At 41.3% G+C, this 21,802-nt stretch overlaps 1 protein-coding gene across 1 annotated transcript; it reads right to left on the bottom strand.

The window, feature by feature from the left end:
• Positions 1-12,386: 12,386 nt before the first annotated feature.
• On the bottom strand, positions 12,387-14,507 carry LOC107811536 (uncharacterized). The gene has a single exon (XM_016636494.2). The coding sequence runs from the start codon at positions 14,505-14,507 to the stop codon at positions 12,387-12,389; it is 2,121 nt and encodes a 706-aa protein (XP_016491980.2).
• Between the last annotated feature and the right edge of the window lie 7,295 nt (positions 14,508-21,802).

The raw sequence follows: 21,802 nt of genomic DNA, 5'->3' as shown, positions 1-21,802 counted from the left end.
GAACAATACTTGTACCAAGTATCCAAAACTGTAAAACCTCAAAGGATGTAAAACTGTAAGACCTCAAAGGCATGTAAAACTTGTAAGACCTCATAAAGGCATAAACTCGGTCTTAAAGTTTCGGCTATATATCAAACTTATAAGACCCATAAAAAGGCATACCCTCGATATAGATGCCGAAACTACTTCACTCTAGATTTAAAGTCTCCGACCGAACACAAACAACGCCGGTCACAAGGCTGTACCAGCCGAACTAACGCAACTCAGGGACGCCCGACCATCGCTACAATATCACAGGCCTTCAATTACTTCGAAAAGAATCGGTTAAACAGGCTACCCTCTACATAGGCAAAAGAGCTTCGACCATGTCAGCTTCAAATCACAGGATTTGAGATACTCAGCCTCCGAGCCAAACCTCTCGAGTTGCTCGATTATCGCCACATAACGACTCGTAATCGAGGTTCTTATCGAACCATCAAAGAGTCAGGAAAAAATTATTGCAACGTCCTTAACGAGGGAAAAATAAAGCTAATAAAAGGTCGCTTCGATCCAAGGCGTAAGAGCCATTGTCTCCAGCCTACAATAAAAGGCCGCATCAGCCTAAGGCGTAAGAGCCATTGTCGCCAGCCCACACTAAAAAGGCGTATCAGCCTAAGGCATAAGAGCCATTGTTGCTAGCTCGCTCAAATATAAAACTTGAGGGTCGAATGAGCTCGAATCAAAACTCGATACCGATACTAAACCCAAAATAGTTAACTATATATGCCTAAGGGAAATGCGTAAGATTCGTTGTCGCCAGCCCACATAAAAGATCGCATAGACCAAGCGCGTACAAGCCTACAAGCCAGCCTACTAAGCCCCAAGACCATATCACGAATCTAAGGATTCCTACCAACTCAAAGACCAGTTCACCTGGTAAAATTTGAGACAGAAAGAGATACAAAACAAATAAAGCCACAAGGTTTTCTTTTATAAACATATGCGGAAAAATGCAATCTCAATCTACAAACATGCTTTCAAAATACTATATAAAGATGGCGAAATCTATGCCCCCTGGGAGCTACGGCTTGCTGGCTACATCTTTGCTTTCTCCAGTGTCAGAAAGAAGTAACCGAGCATTGCGCTCATTCGCTCTCGCTCGCACCAACTTTTTCGGGAGGACGAAACCCCTAGCATGGATCTTCTTGGGGGTCTCTCTTCGAGTTTTGCAACGAGCATATTCTTTAATCCTCTCTTCGCAGTCGAGGATCCTTCTCAGCTTAGCTTGAGCATCGGTAACATCCTTTAAATAGATCGCCATCTCATGGTCAGCCTTAGTTAGGCTCATTACGGCTTCAGCCCCGGCATCAACGATCTCAGCCCTAACCTTCGAAAGCTCGGACTCGAGCTTCGTGATCATATCTGTTTGAACCGAAGTGTTATCACGAGCTAAGCATAGTTGAGCCTCAAAAGCGGAAACTTTAGGAAGAGCACCCTTCCCCTCTAAAGCTTGAGCCTCCGCCCGAGCATTTAGCTCATCATGCTCACCCCTGGCCTGGCCAACTTCATCCCGACGGTGCTCCAAGGCCTTCGTCTTTTTCTGTAATTGAAATAAATGAAGCGTTAGCCTTAGAAGCCAGAAGTTGGAATGCACGCTCATCCAGGACAGAAAATTACCTACTTCTTCAAGTTTCTCTCATAATTGAAGCTTTGGCTCACCTCATACCGCAAGTGTACCAACTCGACCTCCTTTTCATCGCAAAGGAGCCTAAGGGATCTCTCTCCATCCAGATCTTTCCGCAGCCTGGCCTCACAATGAAGCAGTTCGGACTTGATCTTGTCGAAGGCATGCAAAAGAAAACCCAATAAGGAAGGGAAGACGCGAAGCTTGAAAAGCTAGTGCCGAAACTCACCACAAAATGAAGTCGTCGGGCTTCATCGAAGGACAAGCGCACACCTTCCAATCCAGTTCCCTCAGCTCTGAAAGGGTCGACTCCGTTTGAGGCACGATCGCTCAGTGTATGCGACCCCGGGTTTCTAGTATCCCTGGAAGTACTATCAACAGAAAAAGAAGGCGACGACAACGGAGAAACCATCTTTTTACAATCAGGAACCCTAGACCTGACATGCTCGGATGATGCTTCCGCTCCGAAGCCCCGGTCCCATTTCACCTTGCTTTGAGTGCCATCGCCCTATAAAAGCATCTCTCGATTATTGTTGTCGTTCTTTACGTTGAAAGCTGGAAACCCTTCCCCTTTTCCAGAGGAGCGCGGCATCGCCTCGGAAGGCTCTCTGATGCCTACAACAGCAAGAATAATATGCATAAAGGGAAGATGCCTCTCCATGTGAAGGAAGGGAAAGGAAAAAATAGCACAACACGCACCATGATGTTTTGCTTCCCATCTGCCACGGGATAAAGCTTGCCACTTGTGCTCATCACAGGTCGAGTGGGCTGCCAACTTCCGAACCCAATCCGGCAAATTATTAACATCGTCCGGCGCCCATGAAACCGCTGTAGTAAAAGAGAAGAATGCACGATTACGAAATCAGCTTTCAACACAGACAATACTGAGAAGGCACGAAATGCTCCACTTACATGTATAATTCCATTACTTAGGGAATGGCATAAGCTCCACGGGGATAATATCAGCGGTTTGCACTCGGACGAAGTGACTCATCCACTTCCGGTCTCCATCTTCCTCATCATCAACAATGAAGGGCGTGGTTGATCGACATTGCAAGGTTAGCAGACCTCGATGGTGAAAGGGCCGGTAAAGCCTAACCAGATGACTAAGCGTAAGTTCAAGCCATGCCTTCTCTTCAAAAAATCTCATCATCAACATTGTTTGCCAGAACGACGGGTGGATCTGCGCCAAGGTAACTTGATACTTTAAATAGAAGTAGAGCACAACCCTATCAAGAGGGCCTAGTGTGAAACGGTATGTGTACACATTCAAAAACCCATCGGCATGATCCGTGATGTCCTCATCCAGGGAAAATGTCTGTAATACTACTTTCTCCCCCATCACAGTCTTTCCTCACTAACTCAAAGTGATTTTCTCCTATCAAAGAAGTAATCTTCAAGGTGTACTCTCGTTGGTCCTAAATGCCAGAGGCGGAACTCTCCCGTCTCTGCCGACCAGACCCCGACGTAGTAGCCATGACTATGGCAAAATTAGAGAACTAATGCAGGAATCTGTGCAAGTGTGTTAGCACTGAAATAATGAAAGGCATACCACAGGAAAAAAAAGGGCAACTACTTAAAATGGTGGGATCTCCAAAAGAGCAGAAACAACCCTATATATATTTATGTGGAAAAAAATGGCGACGATCCGCCTGCCTCAAAGCCAAATAGAAACACTAACCAATGTCACCAAATCACCTCAAAAACTTGGCAACCATATCGTACATTAGGCGACACCATATAGATGTTTTGAGAACGGAAATCCTCGTATCATCGCCAGTCCCAAGGTGGTACCCGACCTCGAGGACCTCCATCAGAAAGAAGTTAGGCTCCAAGAAGCCAAGAACATCATCGCAAGTCCCGAGGTGGTGACCGACCTCGAGGACTGATACGCTTAAATTACACTTTAATGAATAGTGTAAGGCGGTCGGTGTCAAATATAATAACCCAACAAGGTTGGGGTCGAATCCCACATGGAATAGGTGTGCAAAGGTTACTCTTATAGTGTGTTGCTCGACTAAAGTCGTATCTCTATTCGGTTAATAGTAACAAGAGAATGGTTTTATAGTAACAAGAGTATGAATTGAGTTTGTTTGGAAGTATCAACTAATTGGAATATTTATAGAGTAAATAATTGGATTAAAGAAACCAAAGTTGTGTCCCCTTAAATAGAGTGTAATGTTTATCGGTGTTAATATGATATATTTCTAATGGAAGGTTCTTTTGATATGCAAATGATGTCTAAGTGACTACCCAATATTTCCCAATAGTTGAGTAGTATACTCTTTATAATTTTCCCAAATATAAAAGAGTTGCAATTTAGAACCATCAATATATGCCAAGTAAAACCCACTTATTCCTAAGTGATTCTATTAAACAAGGTTTAAAGCCTTGAGTCATTGATATTTACTTCTACCAAATTCTAACCCACTTTCCCAAGCAAAGCAAGAATTTAATGGCACTTGTTAATGTTTGCAACCACCAACAATAAATCAAGAATGAGAACTAAATAAATAACAATCAACCATTATATATATATTCAATGTTAAACACCCATTAGCATAACACTCATTTAGGGTCCACAACCTTAGTATTTAAAGTTAGCTACTCATACTACAATACAACCTTAGTATTTATGTACCCTCACTAGAAAGAAGGTCCCAAAATCACAATATTTAAAGTACAAGAAAAAGTGACAGTTTACAAATACACTCGCTCTCAGAAAGAACTTCAAGTGTTACAATATTTCATACCATAAGCTTGCCCTTATTTTAATTCACTGCTTATTCAAGAATGTTCGGTTGGAGGTCTCATAAGGACTTTTTAAGCATGTAATGTAGGTTTCGGGAAGGGTTGGATAGACATTTGGGTACAAGTGACTTCACCCTCCTTGAACACTACTCACAATTTTCCATTTTTTTTTACTTTGCTTCTTTTCAAACCCTCATAGCCTCATTTGCGTCTAGTTTCCAATATAGAACCACCTTACATAACTCTTCTAATTTTATTCAAGGCTCCATACTTTATATACATACAAATATTTTTTTTTCTGTACACAAATCTTTCTCTTATTTTTTTTTCTCTTTTGGAGCTTGAATAATCTAAAACAGACACTTTTGAGGCATGTGGTCCTAACTCAATGTACAACCTTACCAATCTCCACTGCGACACCACCCCCAACTTAGGCTTTTAGCCTCGTTCTCAATGTTCAAGGAGGGACGGGTTCAAGAGAGGGGATTATTTTACAAAGGGAGAGGTTTGTAATGAGTTGGCCAAAGAAAAGGCTTAAAGGCTCAAATTGGGTACTAGTGATATTATTTATGTATAGGTCGGTTTGAAAGGCTACAAAGGTCTAGCAAATAAGACAAAGAATGCCTAAGATCATCCCTCCAACCAAACATACTATCATTAGCATTGAAAGACCAACCGGGCAAGTTCTAGATAATAGAAGTAAACACGAGAGTTATATACACACAGAGAACTCACACACATATTGTACACGAACTGTTTCATTCACATAATTTGACGCTTTCGAGTCAACACTTGGCAACTCAAGGCTTTCATCATAGACACATGTATAACTCTCGGTTGCCATAGAGTCACAGAGAGAGCCTCAAGTTCACAAAGTTGATCACAAAGACTAATTCCCTTAAGAAAGTTGTCAATCTATCCATCATCGGGAAAAGTCGACAATAATAATATTTTTTTTATATGTGGAAAGGTATATGCTATGTACAGACACACATGCTTGATACTAGGCAATTACACCAAACAGGTCAAAATGATTCATTCTACGATCCTGGTTCTACTATTACACCCTTGGAAAAGAACCGGGAGAAGAAAAACCAAGAGGAATTGATTCCTAATCACTATCTACTTGTTTTTGTTGTTTTTCTTTTATATGGACAACGGTATCATATTTACACAACGCTATTATGAACACAAAACAAACACTAATATTAACATCATCACGAATTTCATAACACAACTCATGTACCGAAGTCATACTAATATATACAGAACACAAAATACACATAAGTACAAGAGTCTGATTGTAACATAAAGATATGCATATGTACAACAGTTTCCAATATCACAAAAATATCTACAATGCTACCCTCCACCCCCAACTAAAAGCATGCATTGTCCCCAATGCATAAAAACAGAGAGATGAGTTTGAGGGGGGCTCCCTGAGGCACACTAAGTGCTATGGGAGTCAGTAGCTGGCTGAGTACTGGAGGGGTCACCCTCGGATGTGGAAGCTGGGACCGATGAGAGCTCGGTCTGAGGAGTGACCTCTCCTAATGGAGTAATGCTCTCAGGCTGGTCCAAAGCAGGAGTTGGAGCTGGATCTAGAGCTGGTGCTGGAGCCTGTGAGCTGCTACTCTCGCCCACTGATGGCGGGGTGACTGATGGAGCTATAGGGTTGGCCATGTCTACTAGAGACCGCTGGATCACTGTCTGCATATCTACTTGTTCCACTTCTGCAATAGCAGCATCCTCAATAATAGCATCCTCGACAGAGGCATCCGCAATCTGCTTTCCTTTATCCTGAGGGCCATCATCGCTTGAATATCCAGAACTTTCCTCATCCTCGCTCCCATCTTCCTCCTCATCTTTTGATTTACTAGAACCTCCGAACTCCTCCCCAGAATGGATCACAATATGGGATGGAGGGGCTTTAGGCTGGGAAGCTCCGGCAGTAGGAGGGGCAGTATCAGTCATCAATGCAGTGAAGTCAAGACCTAAGTCCGGAAGTGCTGTACATGTCACCTGATCACCATCTTTGGGAAGGAGGGATGCTAGATCGAACTCCAAGTTCTGCATCTTTTGGAGCTCGGTCTTCATAGAAGCAACCTCCTTCTTGAGTCCAGGCAACCCACTAACTTCACCCTGCTCTATCTTCTCCACTCTCAACTCAAGTTGTTGTATACGATCCTCATATTTTGACTGTTGTTGTTGGAGGGCCGTCACTGAGGATTGCATGGGCGTCAGGGCTTGTTTGATTAGATTTGGCAATGTCTTCAAAAGCTGATCTACTTTGGCATTGGCATGCTGAGCCAGTAGACCAAGCTTCGAGATAGCAGGAATGGTGATGGTAGGCTGGACAGTGGTGGACTGAGAAGCAGGCTCAGAAGTGGAAGTGGGGGCCAATGTAACCTGAGGAGTCACTGGTGTCTGGGAGTCACTATGCTCTAGATCAATCGGATCTTGGACCTGAACCTGTGATGGGGTAGCAGCAACAGTGATACGAGAGATATCCATGATACGTGTGATATCAATATCTCTCATTTCCTTTCTAGTTTTATCAGTTGGCAGGATGGGAACTTTCACAGCTTTACACAGAGCTCTGATCAGGCAAGGGAAAGGAAGTGAAGTTGCATACTGCATTGCTCGGATCCCTATTTCTTGGAATATCAATGCTCCCATATCTATATTGATACCAGTCATGATGCAAGAAATCAGAAGGGCCTTCTCGATGGCTATTTCAGTTTCATTTTGAGTTGGTACCAATCGAGAAGTGACAAAACTGAGCCAGTAGCGACCCTCTCTCGTGAGATCTTCCTTATATATCTTGTGCTGAGGATCGACCCAAGCGGGAGTCCCTTTTGCTATCATTGAGGAAATCCATCCACATTTATTCTCCTTATTTTGGAATTTTTCAGTGTACTCAACTGTGCCTCCTCTCCATCCATTGACGTAGAACTCATTAAGGGCCTCAATGTTGCAGAAAACAGTCTTTCCCCGGACAAGAACTTGGTCGGTGAAAACTTTTGTTGCGTTTGTGGTATTTCATCCTGGAGGCCCCATAGGATGCATAAAATTCCCTCACAAGGGTCTCATTGCACTCCGTGGGTGGCTCAGTGAAGTTCTCCCATCTCCGTGTTTTTATGTTTTCCAGGATATGGGGGTATTTGTCTTTGAACCCGTTCAAGCGCAATTGTTTCTCTCCCAGGATTTTGCGCTTTGTGAGCCCTTTTCTAAATACCTCCCTGGACCCATCAACCCTAAATCAGAGCTGGAAATCATCACCTCTTTTCCTTCTTTCTTCAGCCTCTATATTGATTGAGGGCTTGAGCTCCTCCGCCTCAGACTGGGAGGGGCTCGACACATTGTCCTCTATACGCAATGGCCTACTGGTGGAAGCCCGCTTTAATGAGCGTCTCTTTTGACCCATATCTGCACAATGGTGAAGAGTGAGTGACATCATTAACAATACGGAGAAGATACAGACTAATCAAAAGCAATAAAGAAAATGCGATCTGGTCTGCGATCGCAAAACCATAATGCGGACCGCAGACTTGTCGCAGATCTTGTAGTCTCAACTGGTGGTCTCATTCTGCGGTGAGATATGCGGTTGCATAAACATTACGCAGACCGTATAACCATCGCATAATTGACATGGCTATATGGTTCAAAACTGAAATCTTTGTACCACTCTGCGGTGAATTTGCGGTCCGCATGTCAAATCTGCGATCGCAAAGACACCGCATTTCATCATCTTATTCAGAAGATTTAGGGTTTAGTTGTGTAACCAAAATGCGGACCGCATTTCCAAAATGCGGGCCGTAGATGCCTTCTTCTACACAGGTCACCCAAGCTTTCAACAATGGCGGTCCTATTTCATTCTACCCCGTACCCCAAATTATTTTCAACCCAAAAGCATCAACACTACAGAGAAGTAACTACACAAGCATCTTAACACATTTTTGCACAGTATTTAAACGAAAAATCTCTGAACCTACAGTGGAAATCAAAGATAAAATGAGGGAGAAATGGGTACATACCAGCAGAGTTTGATGATTGGGACAATGAGTGTGCCAAATGGAGTCCTTTGGTTGCACACAATTTGAGCTTGATTTGGTTCGAAGTCCGTTCGTATTCTTCCCCCTTCTTTTTTTCATTTTGTTTTCCTGTATTATTTTTGTGTTCTTCCCCTTTTTTTGTTTTGTTTTAAGTGAGTGAGAGACGAGAGGGTTATGCGGACTTACCTTGTCGATTCTGCGATGGATAGGACACCGCAAAACACACAGTACGACCGCATGTGTGTTATGCGATGAGGTTAAGGACCAAGCTGAAGGGAGGCAAATGCGGTGCAAAATGCGGTCGCATAAATTAAATACGGACCGCATAATGCACCATCTCACCGCATTTTCAACCACAATTTTAACCCAAATCTCTACTTAGGTTTGCGGTCAGAGTGTGGTCCGCATAGCTAAAATACGACCGCATTTGTGCAGCAGAATTCACCTAGTGTTTTTTCTTCCACTTTTTATGCATTCGTACCAATTGTTGTGATCTTTTGAACCCTCTGCACTCTGACACACACTTTAAATTGCTCAAATAAATCTATCTATCAAAAACTAAAAATTCATAGAACAAAAGAGTGTTACCACACATGGGTTGCCTCCCATGAAGTGCTTTATTTAACGTCGCGACACGACGAAGTTTATGTTCCTTTGGTTTCACTCAATGGTCGAGCATGGACCATCTTTGAGAGCTAGCTGCTCCACCAAATGTTTTTCTCCATCTGTGCCCAAGTAGTGCCTGATGCGTTGGCCATTTACCTTGAATGTTTGGGACCCATCTGTTGATTCTAATTCCACCGCTCCATGAGGAAAGGCATTGACCACTTTGAATGGACCGGACCATTTTGATTTAAGCTTGCCCGGAAACAATTTGAGCCTTGAGTTAAAGAGCAAGACCAGATCACCCGTCTTGAACTCTCTTTTCAAGATCTTCTTGTCATGGACAAACATCATCCGTTCTTTGTACACAACTGCACTTTCATAAGCATGGAACTGGAATTCCTCCATTTCATTGAGTTGTGTCAACCTCAAATTTGCAGCTTCAGCCCAATCTAAGTTCAGCCTTTTCAATGCCCACATAGCTTTGTGTTCTAATTCCACGGGTAGATGACATGCTTTATCAAAGACTAGCCGATAAGGAGAAGTACCAATAGGGGTTTTGTAGGCCGTGCGGTATGCCCACAATGCATCATCTAGCTTCCTTGACCAGTCGGTCCTATTTGCGTTCACAATTTTTGATAGAATGCTCTTGATCTCCCGGTTGGAAACCTCAACTTGACCACTTGACTGCGGATGATAAGGTATGTCCACCTTGTGCTTTACACCATACTTCTCAAGCAGCCCCGAGAATGCCTTGTTACAAAAATGAGATCCACCGTCATTAAGGATGGCTCTAGGAGTGCCACGCCGAGTGAATATGTTTTTCTTCAAGAAGGCGGTCACACTCCTTGCCTCATTGTTTGGTAAGGCAACTGCTTCAACCCATTTGGACACGTAGTCCACAACTACCAAGATGTATTTCATCCCGCAAGAACTTACAAAGGGGACCATGAAGTCGATTCCCCACACGTCAAAGATCTCTATATCCATCACAAAGTGCATTGGCATTTCATGCCTCTTGGAGATTGAACCTTGTCATTGACATTGGTCGCAAGCCTTGACCATTTGATTGGCATAATGGTAGATGGAAAGCCAATAATACCCACATTCAAGAACTTTAGCCGCCGTCTGATTTCCTCCATGATGATCCCCAACCGGTGAGTCATGGCATGCCTTGAGAATTGGCATAACCTCTTCTTTGGGAACACACCTTCTGATAATATTGTCAGCACAAACACGGAACAAGTATGGTTCCTCCCAATAGTATTGTCGGCAGTCTCTCAAAAACTTCTTTCTTTGATAAGATTCCAATCCGTCCGGGATAAGGTCATTAACCAAGTAGTTAGAAATATCGGCATACCAAGGAGAAAAAAAGTGCTAGATAATGCCAATATGTGCTTATCAGGGAATGCATCGTTGATTTCAACATCTCCCCGTGGTCTCCCTGCTTCCTCAAGCCTTGACAAATGATCCGCCACTTGATTTTGAGTTCCCTTGTGATCTTTGACTTCGAAGTCAAATTCTTGCAACAACAAGACCCATCGAATTAATCGAGGCTTTGCATCCTTCTTTGCCATGAGATATCGAAGAGCCGCATGATCAGTGTATACCACCACCTTGGACCCCAACAAATAAGCCCGGAATTTTTCAAAAGCATACACAATAGCAAGAAGCTCTTGCTCAGTTACCATGTAGTTCATTTGTTCCCCATTGAGAGTTTTACTTGCATAGTACACCGGGTGGAGAACTTTGTTGTGACGTTTGCCAAGCATTTCTCCAATGGATACACCATTGGCGTCACACATGAGCTCGAAAGGAAGTGACCAATCGGACATGACAATAATGGGTGCCGTGGTGAGCCTTTGCTTTAACTCCTCAAAAGCTTTAAGAGAGTTCTCATCAAACACAAACATGGCATCCTTTTCGAGGACTTTGCACATGGGGTTAGCAATCTTGGAGAAGTCCTTGATGAAGCGCCTGTAAAACCCGGCATGCCCTAGAAAACTTCTAACACCTTTCACGGAGGTCGGTGGAGGAAGCTTAGAAATAATCTCAATCTTTGCCCGGTCGACTTCAATACCATGCTTTGAAATTTTGTGCCCAAGCACAATGCCTTCGTCAACCATGAAGTGACACTTCTCCCAATTTAGCACAAGGTTGGTCTCTTCGCATCGCTTAAGCACTTGTCTAAGATTGTTAAGACAGTGCTCAAACGAATCACCAACCACCGAGAAATCATCCATGAAGACTTCAAGAAAGTCCTAAACCATGTCAGTGAAGATGGACATCATACACCTTTGGAAAGTGGCCGGAGCATTGCACAAGCCAAATGGCATCCGGCTAAAAGCAAAATTGCCATACGGGCAAGTGAACGTAGTTTTCTCTTGATCTTCCAAAGCGATGTTGATTTGATTGTAGCCGGAGTAACCATCAAGGAAACAATAAAATGACCTCCCCGCTAGCCGATCAAGCATTTGATCAATAAAAGGCATAGGGAAGTGGTCCTTGCAAGTAGCACTGTTAAGTTTCCGATAGTCAATACAAACTCGCCATCCGGTCACAATTCGCGTTGGAATGAGCTCATTCTTCTCATTTTCGATCACGGTCATGCCACCCTTTTTTGGCACACATTGTACTGGGCTCAGCCACGAACTGTCGACAATGGGGTAAACTACCCTGGCATCCAACCACTTGATAATCTCCTTCTTTACTACCTCTTGCATTGACGAGTTCAACCGCCTTTGATGTTCCACACTTGGCTTTGTTTGGCTCTCTAATTGGATTTTATGTTCACAAATTCCCACGGGGATTCCACGAATGTCCGCAATGGTCCATCCAATGCATTGCCTATCTTCTTTCAAGACTTCCAACAATTTGTTTACCTGCACATCATTTAGCAAAGACAAAACGATTACGGGTAAAGTATCATTAGAGCCAAGAAATTTATACCTTAAGTGCGGCGGGAGAGGCTTGAGCTCTAGTTGTGGTGGCTTAATGATTGATGGCTTGGCGGGAGGTGTGTCCCTATTCTCCAAGTCAAGAGAAAGCTTTGCCGGAGTGTAAGTATTGGATCCAAGACCCTCCAATGCATTTACCGACTCCATGTACCCATCCATGTCCTCACCATCAAAGTTTACCAAGATAGCCGCCAATGCCTCACCAAGGCATTGTTCTTCCATTTTCAATTCGACGGCATCTTCAACCTCATCAACCACATCTATCACTGAAATGCTCTCATACTCATGGGGTAATTTCATACCCTTGCTCGCTTGAAATGTGACTTCTTCATCATTCACCCGGAACTTAATTTCATTTCACTCCGAATCCATGAGTGCTCTTCCTGTGGCTAGGAATGGTCTCCCTAAGATGATAGGGATCTCTTTATCAACAACACAGTCAAGAATTACAAAGTCGACGGGCAAATGGAATTTTCCAACTTTCACAATCACATCATTAACAATTCCTACCGGCCGCTTAATAGATCGATCGGCCATTTGTAACCTCATGATTGTTGGCCTCGGCATCCCTAATCCAGCTTTCTTGTACATGGCAAGTGGCATCAAGTTGATGCTAGCCCCATTGTCACAAAGGGCTTTTGCAAAGTCACGCTCCCCGATAGTGCATAGAATAGTAAATGCTCCCGGGTCCTCTTTCTTTTGGACAGGGCTTGTGGCAATAATAGAGCTAACCCGGTGAGTCAGTTTTACCACCTCATTCTTTGTGGTCCTATTTTTGGTGATCAAATCCTTCAAATATTTGGCAAACCCCGGCATTTCTTGAAAAGCCTCCAAGAATGGAATGTTCGCCGACAATTGCTTTAGAATATCATAGAATTTTTTAAGCTTGATATCATTAACCCTTCTAATAAGTCTTTGAGGAAAAGGCGGAGGAGGTCTAGGAATAGGAGGAGGAGATTTTGATGTCTCCTTCTCCTTTTCCTTCACCCTTTCTTGGTTCACTTCTTGCACCTTCTCTTTTTCCGGCACCCTTTCAACTTCAACAACCCCTTGCTCTTCTGCTTCAACTTCTTGTTTGGATTCTTCCCCAACAACCTCTTGCTTAATATCACCTTGTAAAACCTTCCCACTTCTAGTAGTTATTGCCATGACGTGAGAAGTTGAGCCACTTCCACCACTCTTCGGGTTCGCAATGGTATCACTAGGAAGTTTCCATTTTTGCTTTGGGTTTTGCTCTCTTGAAAGGTCTCTCATTTGCATCTCTAACTTTTGGATAGATACGGTGTGAGAGCAAACAACTTCGGTCATGTTTCTCATGGACGCGTCAGACTTTTCTTGATTTTGCAATACTCTTTCAAGCATGCTTTCTAACTTTGACTTGCTTAACGACCCTTGATTTGCATAATGACCTTTCGGGGGAACATACGGGTTGGAGCTCCGGTTTTCTAAGTTGTTGTTGTTGTTCCAATTTCCTTGATGCGAGTTACCTTGATCATTTTTCCATTGTTGGTTGCCTTGCCCTTGTGGGTTTGGCCTCCACTGGCTTTGTTGCCCTTGACCATGGTAGTGTTGCCTTTGATACCCTCCTTGAGGGTTGTTGATATAATTTGCTTCCACAAAATTTTCATCTAAGATGGGTTGGACATTTTCCACTGCATTCACTTTCTTTGTCTGATTCTCGATAAACATCTTTGTCAGCACATTTATATTTGTTGCGATCCCGACAATCACTTGATCCCTCTCTTGATTTTCCTTAATTAAGTTGCTCAAGGAAGGAGAGCCATATGAGATTCCTCCGGTAGTATCCTCTGAATGCCATGCTTGGTTGTGCTTTGCCATTTTGTCCAGGATTTGTGTCACTCTTGCAAATGATTTGTCCATGAAAGATCTGTTAGCTGCATTCTTGGCGATGGCTTGGTTCATGGGATCCAAACCCATATAAAAATTTTCCAACAACATGGAATCCGGAAAACCATGGTTTGGAGACCTCACCAAGTATAATTTGAAGCGATCCCATGCCTCATGCAACAACTCTCCCTGTATCTGCTTGAAGAAGAAAATCTTATCCCGCAACTCAGACTTGTTGCTCTGCAGGAACCACTTAGACAAAAACACCCAGACAAGTTCGGGCCAAGAATGGATAAAGTTGGGTGGCAAATTCTGGAGCCATTTCCTCGCATCTTTAGCTAGAGAATACTTGAAGCATCTCAACCTCAGGGCATCGTCAGAGACATTGTTGTGTTTGTGCATTGCACACACACCCAAGAAATTCCTAAGGTGTTGTGTTGGATCATCATCTGTGGAGTTTCTGAAAAATCCTTCTGCCTTGAGCATCAGAATTAGACCGTGTTCCACTTTAAATGTTGCAGCTCCAATAGCTGGCGGTACAATGGCGTTAGTATCCTCAATGTACTCCTCGATGTCTGCGAAGGGATTCTCTCCCATTTCTGTCTCTGTATCATCACCATATTCAGACATGATTTCCTATCAACACCAAGCAAAGCAAGCAAAGTGTGATGGAATAGAAATATAAGTTAAGTAAAGTACACACTAAATAGTAATTTCAAAACCGTATTCCTCGGCAACAACACCAAAATTTGATACACTCAAATTACACTTTAATGAATAGTGTAATGCGGTCGGTGTCAAATATAATAACCCAACAAGGTTAGGGTCGAATCCCACAGGGAATAGGTGTGAAAAGGTTACTCTTATAGTGTGTTGCTCGACTAAAGTCGTATCTCTACTCGGTTAACAATAACAAGAGAATGGTTTTATAGTAACAAGAGTATGAACTGAGTTTGTTTGGAAGTATCAACTAATTGGAATATTTATAGATTAAATAATTGGATTAAAGAAACCAAGGTTGTGTCCCCTTTAATGGAGTGTAATGTTTATCGGTGTTAATATGATATATTTCTAATGGAAGGTTATTTTGATATGCAAATGATGTCTAAGTGACTACCCAATATTTCCCAATAGTTGAGTAATATTTCCTCTTTATAATTTTCCAAATATAAAAGAGTTGCAATTTAGAACCATCAATATATGTCAAGTAAAACCCACTTATTCCTAAGCGATTCTATTAAACAAGGTTTAAAGCCTTGAGTCATTGATATTTACTTCTACCAAATTCTAACCCACTTTCCCAAGCAAAGCAAGAATTTAATGGCACTTGTTAATGTTTGCAACCACCAACAATAAATGAATAATGAGAAGTAAATAAATATCAACCAACCATTATATATATATTCAATGTTTAACACCCATTATCATAACACCCATTTAGGATCCACAACCTTAGTATTTAAAGTTAGCTACTCATACTACAATACAAAAACCAAAGAGTATTTAATGTCATAAAAGCTTACAAAGTAGAGAATCTTCACCCAAAAGCTTCCAAAAGTGAGGAATATTAATGTCTTGGAATGTGGTTCAAAGACTAGACAAGATGAGCCCACAAAGACATCATAAAACTATTTATAGTGGACTCAAAATCGGGACAGAAAACGGACAAAAATTCCTTTTCAGGTCTGATATCTTTTCGCATTCTTGTCACAGAGCACGTATGCGGTCCGCATCTGGAACATCCTCATCGCAGATTGGAACCCTAGTTTATAGGTCTTCTTCGCATTCTATCTATGCGGATCGCATTGCAGAAATGCAATCACATTTTGCATCACATCTTCGTCCTTCAGTGACCTTCATGGTTGGTTTGCGGTTCACTCTGCGGCTCGCATGTTGGTTTTGCGGTCGCATAATGGACCGCATTCTTGACTTGATATTTAACCCAGATCTCTGCTTTTGTCTGCGATTTGACGTGCATTTTGCGGCTCGCATGTCTGATCTGTGATCGTATAGTGTATCGCAGACCAGCATTTTTTGCTACATTTTGCTCTTTTCTTGTCTTTTTGCTTACAATTCCATGTTCTTGGGTTCTCAGTCCTTATGTACTATAGAAACAACAAAACTACATAAGTAACAGAGATAATTGCATTAAAACAAGCTAAAATCTAAGCAATTAGTATTGAAATGTGCCGAAATTCTCCAGCATATCAAGGACCTCCATCAAAACGAAGTTAGGCTCGAGGAAGCCAATAACATCATCGCCAGTCTTGAGGTGGTACCCGGCCATCGAGGACCTCCATTAAAGGAAAGTTAGGCTCTAAAGAGCCAATGACATTGCCGCCAGTCCCGTGGTAGTGCCCAACCTCGAGGACCTCCATAAGAAATGAGTTAGGCTCCAGGAAGCCAATAACATCATCACCATTCCCAAGGTGGTACGCAACCTCAAGGACCTCCATTAAAGGAAAGTTAGGCTCTAAGGAGCCAATGGCATCATTTCCAGTCCCGAGGTGGTTCTTATCCTTGAGGACCTCCATTAGAAAGGAGTTAGGCTCCAGGGAGCCAATAACATCATCGCCAGTCCCGAGGAGGTACCCGACCTCGAGGACCTCCATCAGAAATGAGTTAGGCTCCAGGAAGACAATGACATCATTACAAGGCTCGAGGTGGTACCCGACCTCGGGGACTTTCGTCAAAAAAGGGCTAAGCTCCAAGGAAATAAGCACTTAAACTCTACCCATATGGGCTTATCCCCAGGGTATCGTCTGAGTTCAGACGAACCCTCTTCCAGGATCCATCTACAGTGCCTTAAGGCTATCTATACTAAGTTCAAAGCAAGTTTCCAGGTGGACCGGATTTGAACGAACCTTCACTCGGGGACTACCCTCGAAAGCATAAAGGCAGTCCTTATCCACGGGACTCCGAGCAAATTTCCCCTTAAAGGTTACCACAAAGCCTAAGTGATAAATCACGGTTTCAAGGCTCGAAGCATTACTTTCATTCGACTTGAAGTAAGGGTCCCGATGACCCGAGTTTATCGGTCCAATCTAGGCTCGATCCAAGGAGGCAAAGTACTTCACAAGAAGCCAAACTAATCAATCAAAAATCAAGAATAAACAGACACATTTGGGCTCGATATTGGCAGAATTCGAAAGAGTCATACATTCAGAATCTCCATAAACGTAACTAAACGGGAACACAACAAGCATCGAAGACAAAATGAAGAAACTTCTTTGTATTCATAAAATATTTTGATTACAAAAGCCCACGAGGGGTCCTTACATATGAATACAAAAGCCTACGAAGGGTCCATACATAGAAACAAAGAAGCGAAAAGGTCCACATAAAGTAAAAGCCTAGTGCCTAGCCTACTCTCAAAAGCGCTTTCTCGGCTGTAGTATTGTGAACACCTAATTTTTGAACGCACTCAAATTTTATACTAGTTTAGTGTAAATATTTCTTTTAGGTCTAATCTTAATATTTTTTTAAAAAAATTATCTTACTTTTAATATGTTTTACTTTAGAAAAAAAGGAGTGCCAAGAAAAGTTAAAATAAAATAAATAATAAACTAACGGAAGAACAAGAATCAGTAAATTAAGAAAGATACAAAATAATATCCCTTTTACCCATGATCTCCTCAACCGCCCCACGATTTCTCCTCCTAACTCCCATTTTTCCACTTACTCATGTTAGTGACTTTCCCACTTCCACATATTATTGACTTTTCCACTTTCTCATATTAGTGATTTCCCCACTTCCTCATATTAGTGGTCATGTCCCAATCCCCACTTCCTCATGTTAGTGCTCACTCCCTCACATCTCACATCATGCGCACACACACAATCACTGGCACACACACACGATCTTACATAAAAACACACATACACATCTATATAATACACTTCACAAATAAAGAGAAGAAAAAAGAGAAGAAAAAAATAATTCAAGTAAGAAGAAACGAGAGGAGAAGTTCAAAACGCAGACAAAAAAAAAGGGATGGCTTCTTCTTAAAGGAGACAGAGGGTATACACTCGATATACAGTCACTATACATTCTATATACACTAGAGATACTCTCGATATACACTAGATATACACGGGAAGCCATTGAAAAATACAAGTTCATGAACCCCACCCCAGACGACCACTATTTCGTCTTCTTCGTCCTCCATGTTGGAAACAAATACACACACACACACACAATAAAAGAAATAGCAGGAATTCGTGGACATTAGTTAGTTCGAGAAACTCAGGCGACCTCCATTAACGCCGACGAAATCACACTTTTGTCTCTCTCCACTGTTCTCCTCTCATTTTTCAGTTATTTTAGTGACTTTGTTCTACAAAATCAGATCAGGTTGCTTTTTTTTTTAAAAAAAAATCCGACGAGGTTCCATCGAGGTTAGAGCTCTCGTCCATTTGAGTTCCTCTCATGGCTGCGGTGTCGATTTTGTTTGTGTAATTGTTGAATGCTTTGAGGAATTGAAACTTCATTTTTCAGGTGCAATTCTTACTTCTTCTTATGTTTCTCTGATGGTAATGGTGTGGATTCATTTTGAGTTTATTTTGCAAGTATTATTTTCTATTTTATTTACAACAAAGTAAGGAAACATGATTCATTTGGTTATAAGGAGAAGAAAACGGTACTGCCCGTCATTTTGATAATAGAAAACCATCTAATTTTCAGTTATTTGTGACCTTTTTGATTAATGATATACGAAGGAAACAAGAACTTTTCCCAACAGAAAGCTCTTTCTTTTCTATAATGTTTAGCATCTTTCCATCCTTCAAGTGCTTTAAGTAGTGCAATATGTGATTTTTACACTGTTTCATCTTCACTAAAGGAATTCTATAATAATCTTCCACGAGTTATGTTTTGATAATTACTTGGACTGGAGGATATGTAGTTTCTGTAATTTAGTTAGTAATTGCAGTTGAATTAGAAATTATCGTGATTGTGTACACGTTCGCGTGACATGATCATGATTCTAATAATCAATTCGGAGTATGCCTTCGTGCAACTTCGATCAAACTTTTGTTAATAATAAAAATGGGGTTCCATGGGCTATTAATAAATTTTAGTTTATAGCTTGAGGTGTGCCATTCACAATTTTATCATTTGTGGCCCCCGTATTAACTTCACGACTTAGATATAAAATGACAAATGTTTGTAGCATGCTTTAGGCATGATTAATAAATAAACCATCGTGATTGTGTACACGTTCGCGTGATATAATTATGATTCTAAAATAAATTGAGGCATGTGTTCGCGCAACTTCGGCAAGACTTTCTTAATAATTAATATAGCGTGATTAATTGTTAAAATAAAAACGCAACTTCCTTTTGTTAAAATAAGTGAGGTGTGTCATGCCAAACAAAATTTATAATTCATGGCACTCGTAAGATTAAATAAAGAACTAACACTTATAGAAAATGTTTGAGGTGTGCCTGAAATAAATTAAATCATCCATGGCCCTCACAAATATTGTTTTTAAAAATTTAAACAATCGTAATTTGCTTTAGGCCCGATTTAGATTAGTATTGTGATTATATATACTTTCGCGTAATATGATTGCAAATTTAACTCTTAAAAGACTCGAGGGATGCGTTCACGCACCTTCAACCAAATTTTCCTAATGAATCAACGAAGCGTTATTAATTGTGGACACGTTCGCGTGACATTATTTTTGACGTGCCAAAGGAAAAGAGTATACGTACACGTAACTTAATTCTTTAATTACGAGTAAATCAAGTGATTTAAATGCGGTAAAAAGATAATTTCACGTAGGTTCTAAAATAAGTAATTAGACAATTTAAGTTGAGTATGAATTGGTAAGCGACTGTGCTAGAACCACGGAACCTGGGAATGCCTAACACCTTCTTCCGGGTTAACAGAATTCCTTACTTAGAATTTCTGGTTCGCAGACTTCAAAAAGGAAAGTCAAAATTTCCTCAATTTGGGATTTAAAATAAACCGGTGACTTGAGACACCATTTAAAATATTCCAAGTGGCGACTCTAGTTAAATAAATAATCTCATTTCGAATAATGTCACTTAAATTGGAAAAACTCCCTTATACCCCTCAGGTGTGTAAAAAGGAGGTGTGACAGCTCTGGCGACTCTGCTGGGGACAAGTACCCAGAATTTCTGATTGAGGGTTCAAGAATTCGAGCTTACATTAACTGTTATATTTGGCTTTATTATTTTTTCATGTTTGTGCTTAATGTGCGAAATATTGTTTTTTACCGCTTTGATATTATCTGAACTGTATATATAAACTGTTACGAAACCCTTCTTCTTTCTGAGTCTTCTATATTTATGGTGCACACGTGCGCGTGGCGCACCTTTCTGTTAGAGGTCATACCAAATAGAGCAAAGTTGGTCCGAGTAACTAGGCGGGGTAGACTTTCGTGCTCCCGGTACGTTACCCCCACTTCGGCTCGAGTTGTCCGCTTAGGAAAGCCAAGTCTAGAACAGTATACCCCAGGTTTTACACTTAGAATAACTCAGTTTCATGCCGGATCCCTAGTAGGAACGTTTGTTTGCATCATGTGGATTTGACTTCGGAGACTCAACACAAGGGTTGAGTCTGTCTAGGGCAGGTGTACCCTGAAATGAAAAGACCATCCTGATGCATCTTACTTGTGCACTCATTTGTTTCGGATTCGCATGTTGACCAACTTATAGGAAAAGTTAGAAAAGGAAAATCAAGGTGAGGACCGAGAAAGAAAATTGGTTGTTTCTCGAAAAAAAAAACAATTTCCAAAATATTTTGAAATTCTTTCGAAATTTTGAAAAAACAAAAGAAGGAAATTTTGTGTTACTTTTAAAAATAGTTTTATTATTACGAACTACGTAAGTTTGATTCTCGCCGGATGTGAGATACGTAGGCAACCCACATTGGGCCCAGCTATTTTTAAAAAAACAAAAAGAGAAATAGATAATAAATAAATAAAAATGTGGGTACATAAATGTCGTTGTGTTTTCATAAGTAAGGCGATGTCATTCTTGTCCAAAATATGCCGAATGTCCCCAAAAGGGCGCCGGAAGGCTGTTTTTGCAAGAACAGCCGCCTTTGTTCTTTTTTAAAAAAAAAAATATAAATAAAAATAAATAAATTGAGTCTTCATCAAAGTGCTTTTTTTTATGAATTTTTTATCTTATCAAAATGAGTCTTGATTTTTGTTTTTAAAATTAAAATCACTCGCAGGTACAAAATGAGCACCATCCAAAACCCACCGTTCACAGATGTAGATGAGTTTCTATTTCGGCTTCAGATGTGGTGGTATGAATTAGGAGGAGATGGTCAGAAATGGGTCATTAAGTATTTGGGAGCTCTCACAGATATTATGAAAGTTAAACCACGCAATGATTTGATTACGACACTAGTGACTTTTTGGGACCATGTTCACAATATCTTTCGTTTCTCTAATTTCGAGCTTACTCCCACATTAGAAGAATAGCTGGATATTCCGGTTTTGACAGAGATTTGAGAAACTGGAATCTTATATTCCCAAAGGCTCCCTCAGTACACCGATTCTTTGGTCTTCTGAATATCAGTAATCAAATCAGAAAAAGCAACGTTGTCAAAGGGTGTTGTTCTTTGAACTTCCTATATTCAAGGTTCGAAAAGCTGAATGGATTTGAAATTCATGAAAAGGGCCTTACTAACAAACAAAACAAGGACACCTGGCAGATTCACCGTCGCTTCGCTTTCATGGTGGCTTTTCAGGGAATCATGGTTTTCCCAAACAAAGAGCGGACGATTGATATTCGCATAGCCAGAGTCGTACAAGTCCTCACTACCAAAGAACATCACACTCTTGCCCCGATCATTCTCTCAGACATTTATCGGGCGTTGACTTTGTGTAAATCCGGGGCAAAATTCTTTGAAGGGTCTAATATTTTGTTGCAAATGTGGTTTACTG

Source organism: Nicotiana tabacum, chromosome 16 (assembly GCF_000715075.1).
Source record: "Nicotiana tabacum cultivar K326 chromosome 16, ASM71507v2, whole genome shotgun sequence".
NCBI lineage: Eukaryota > Viridiplantae > Streptophyta > Magnoliopsida > Solanales > Solanaceae > Nicotiana > Nicotiana tabacum.
The sequence above is the reverse complement of the archived record's forward strand: the minus strand, read 5'-3'. Positions and strand labels throughout refer to the sequence as shown.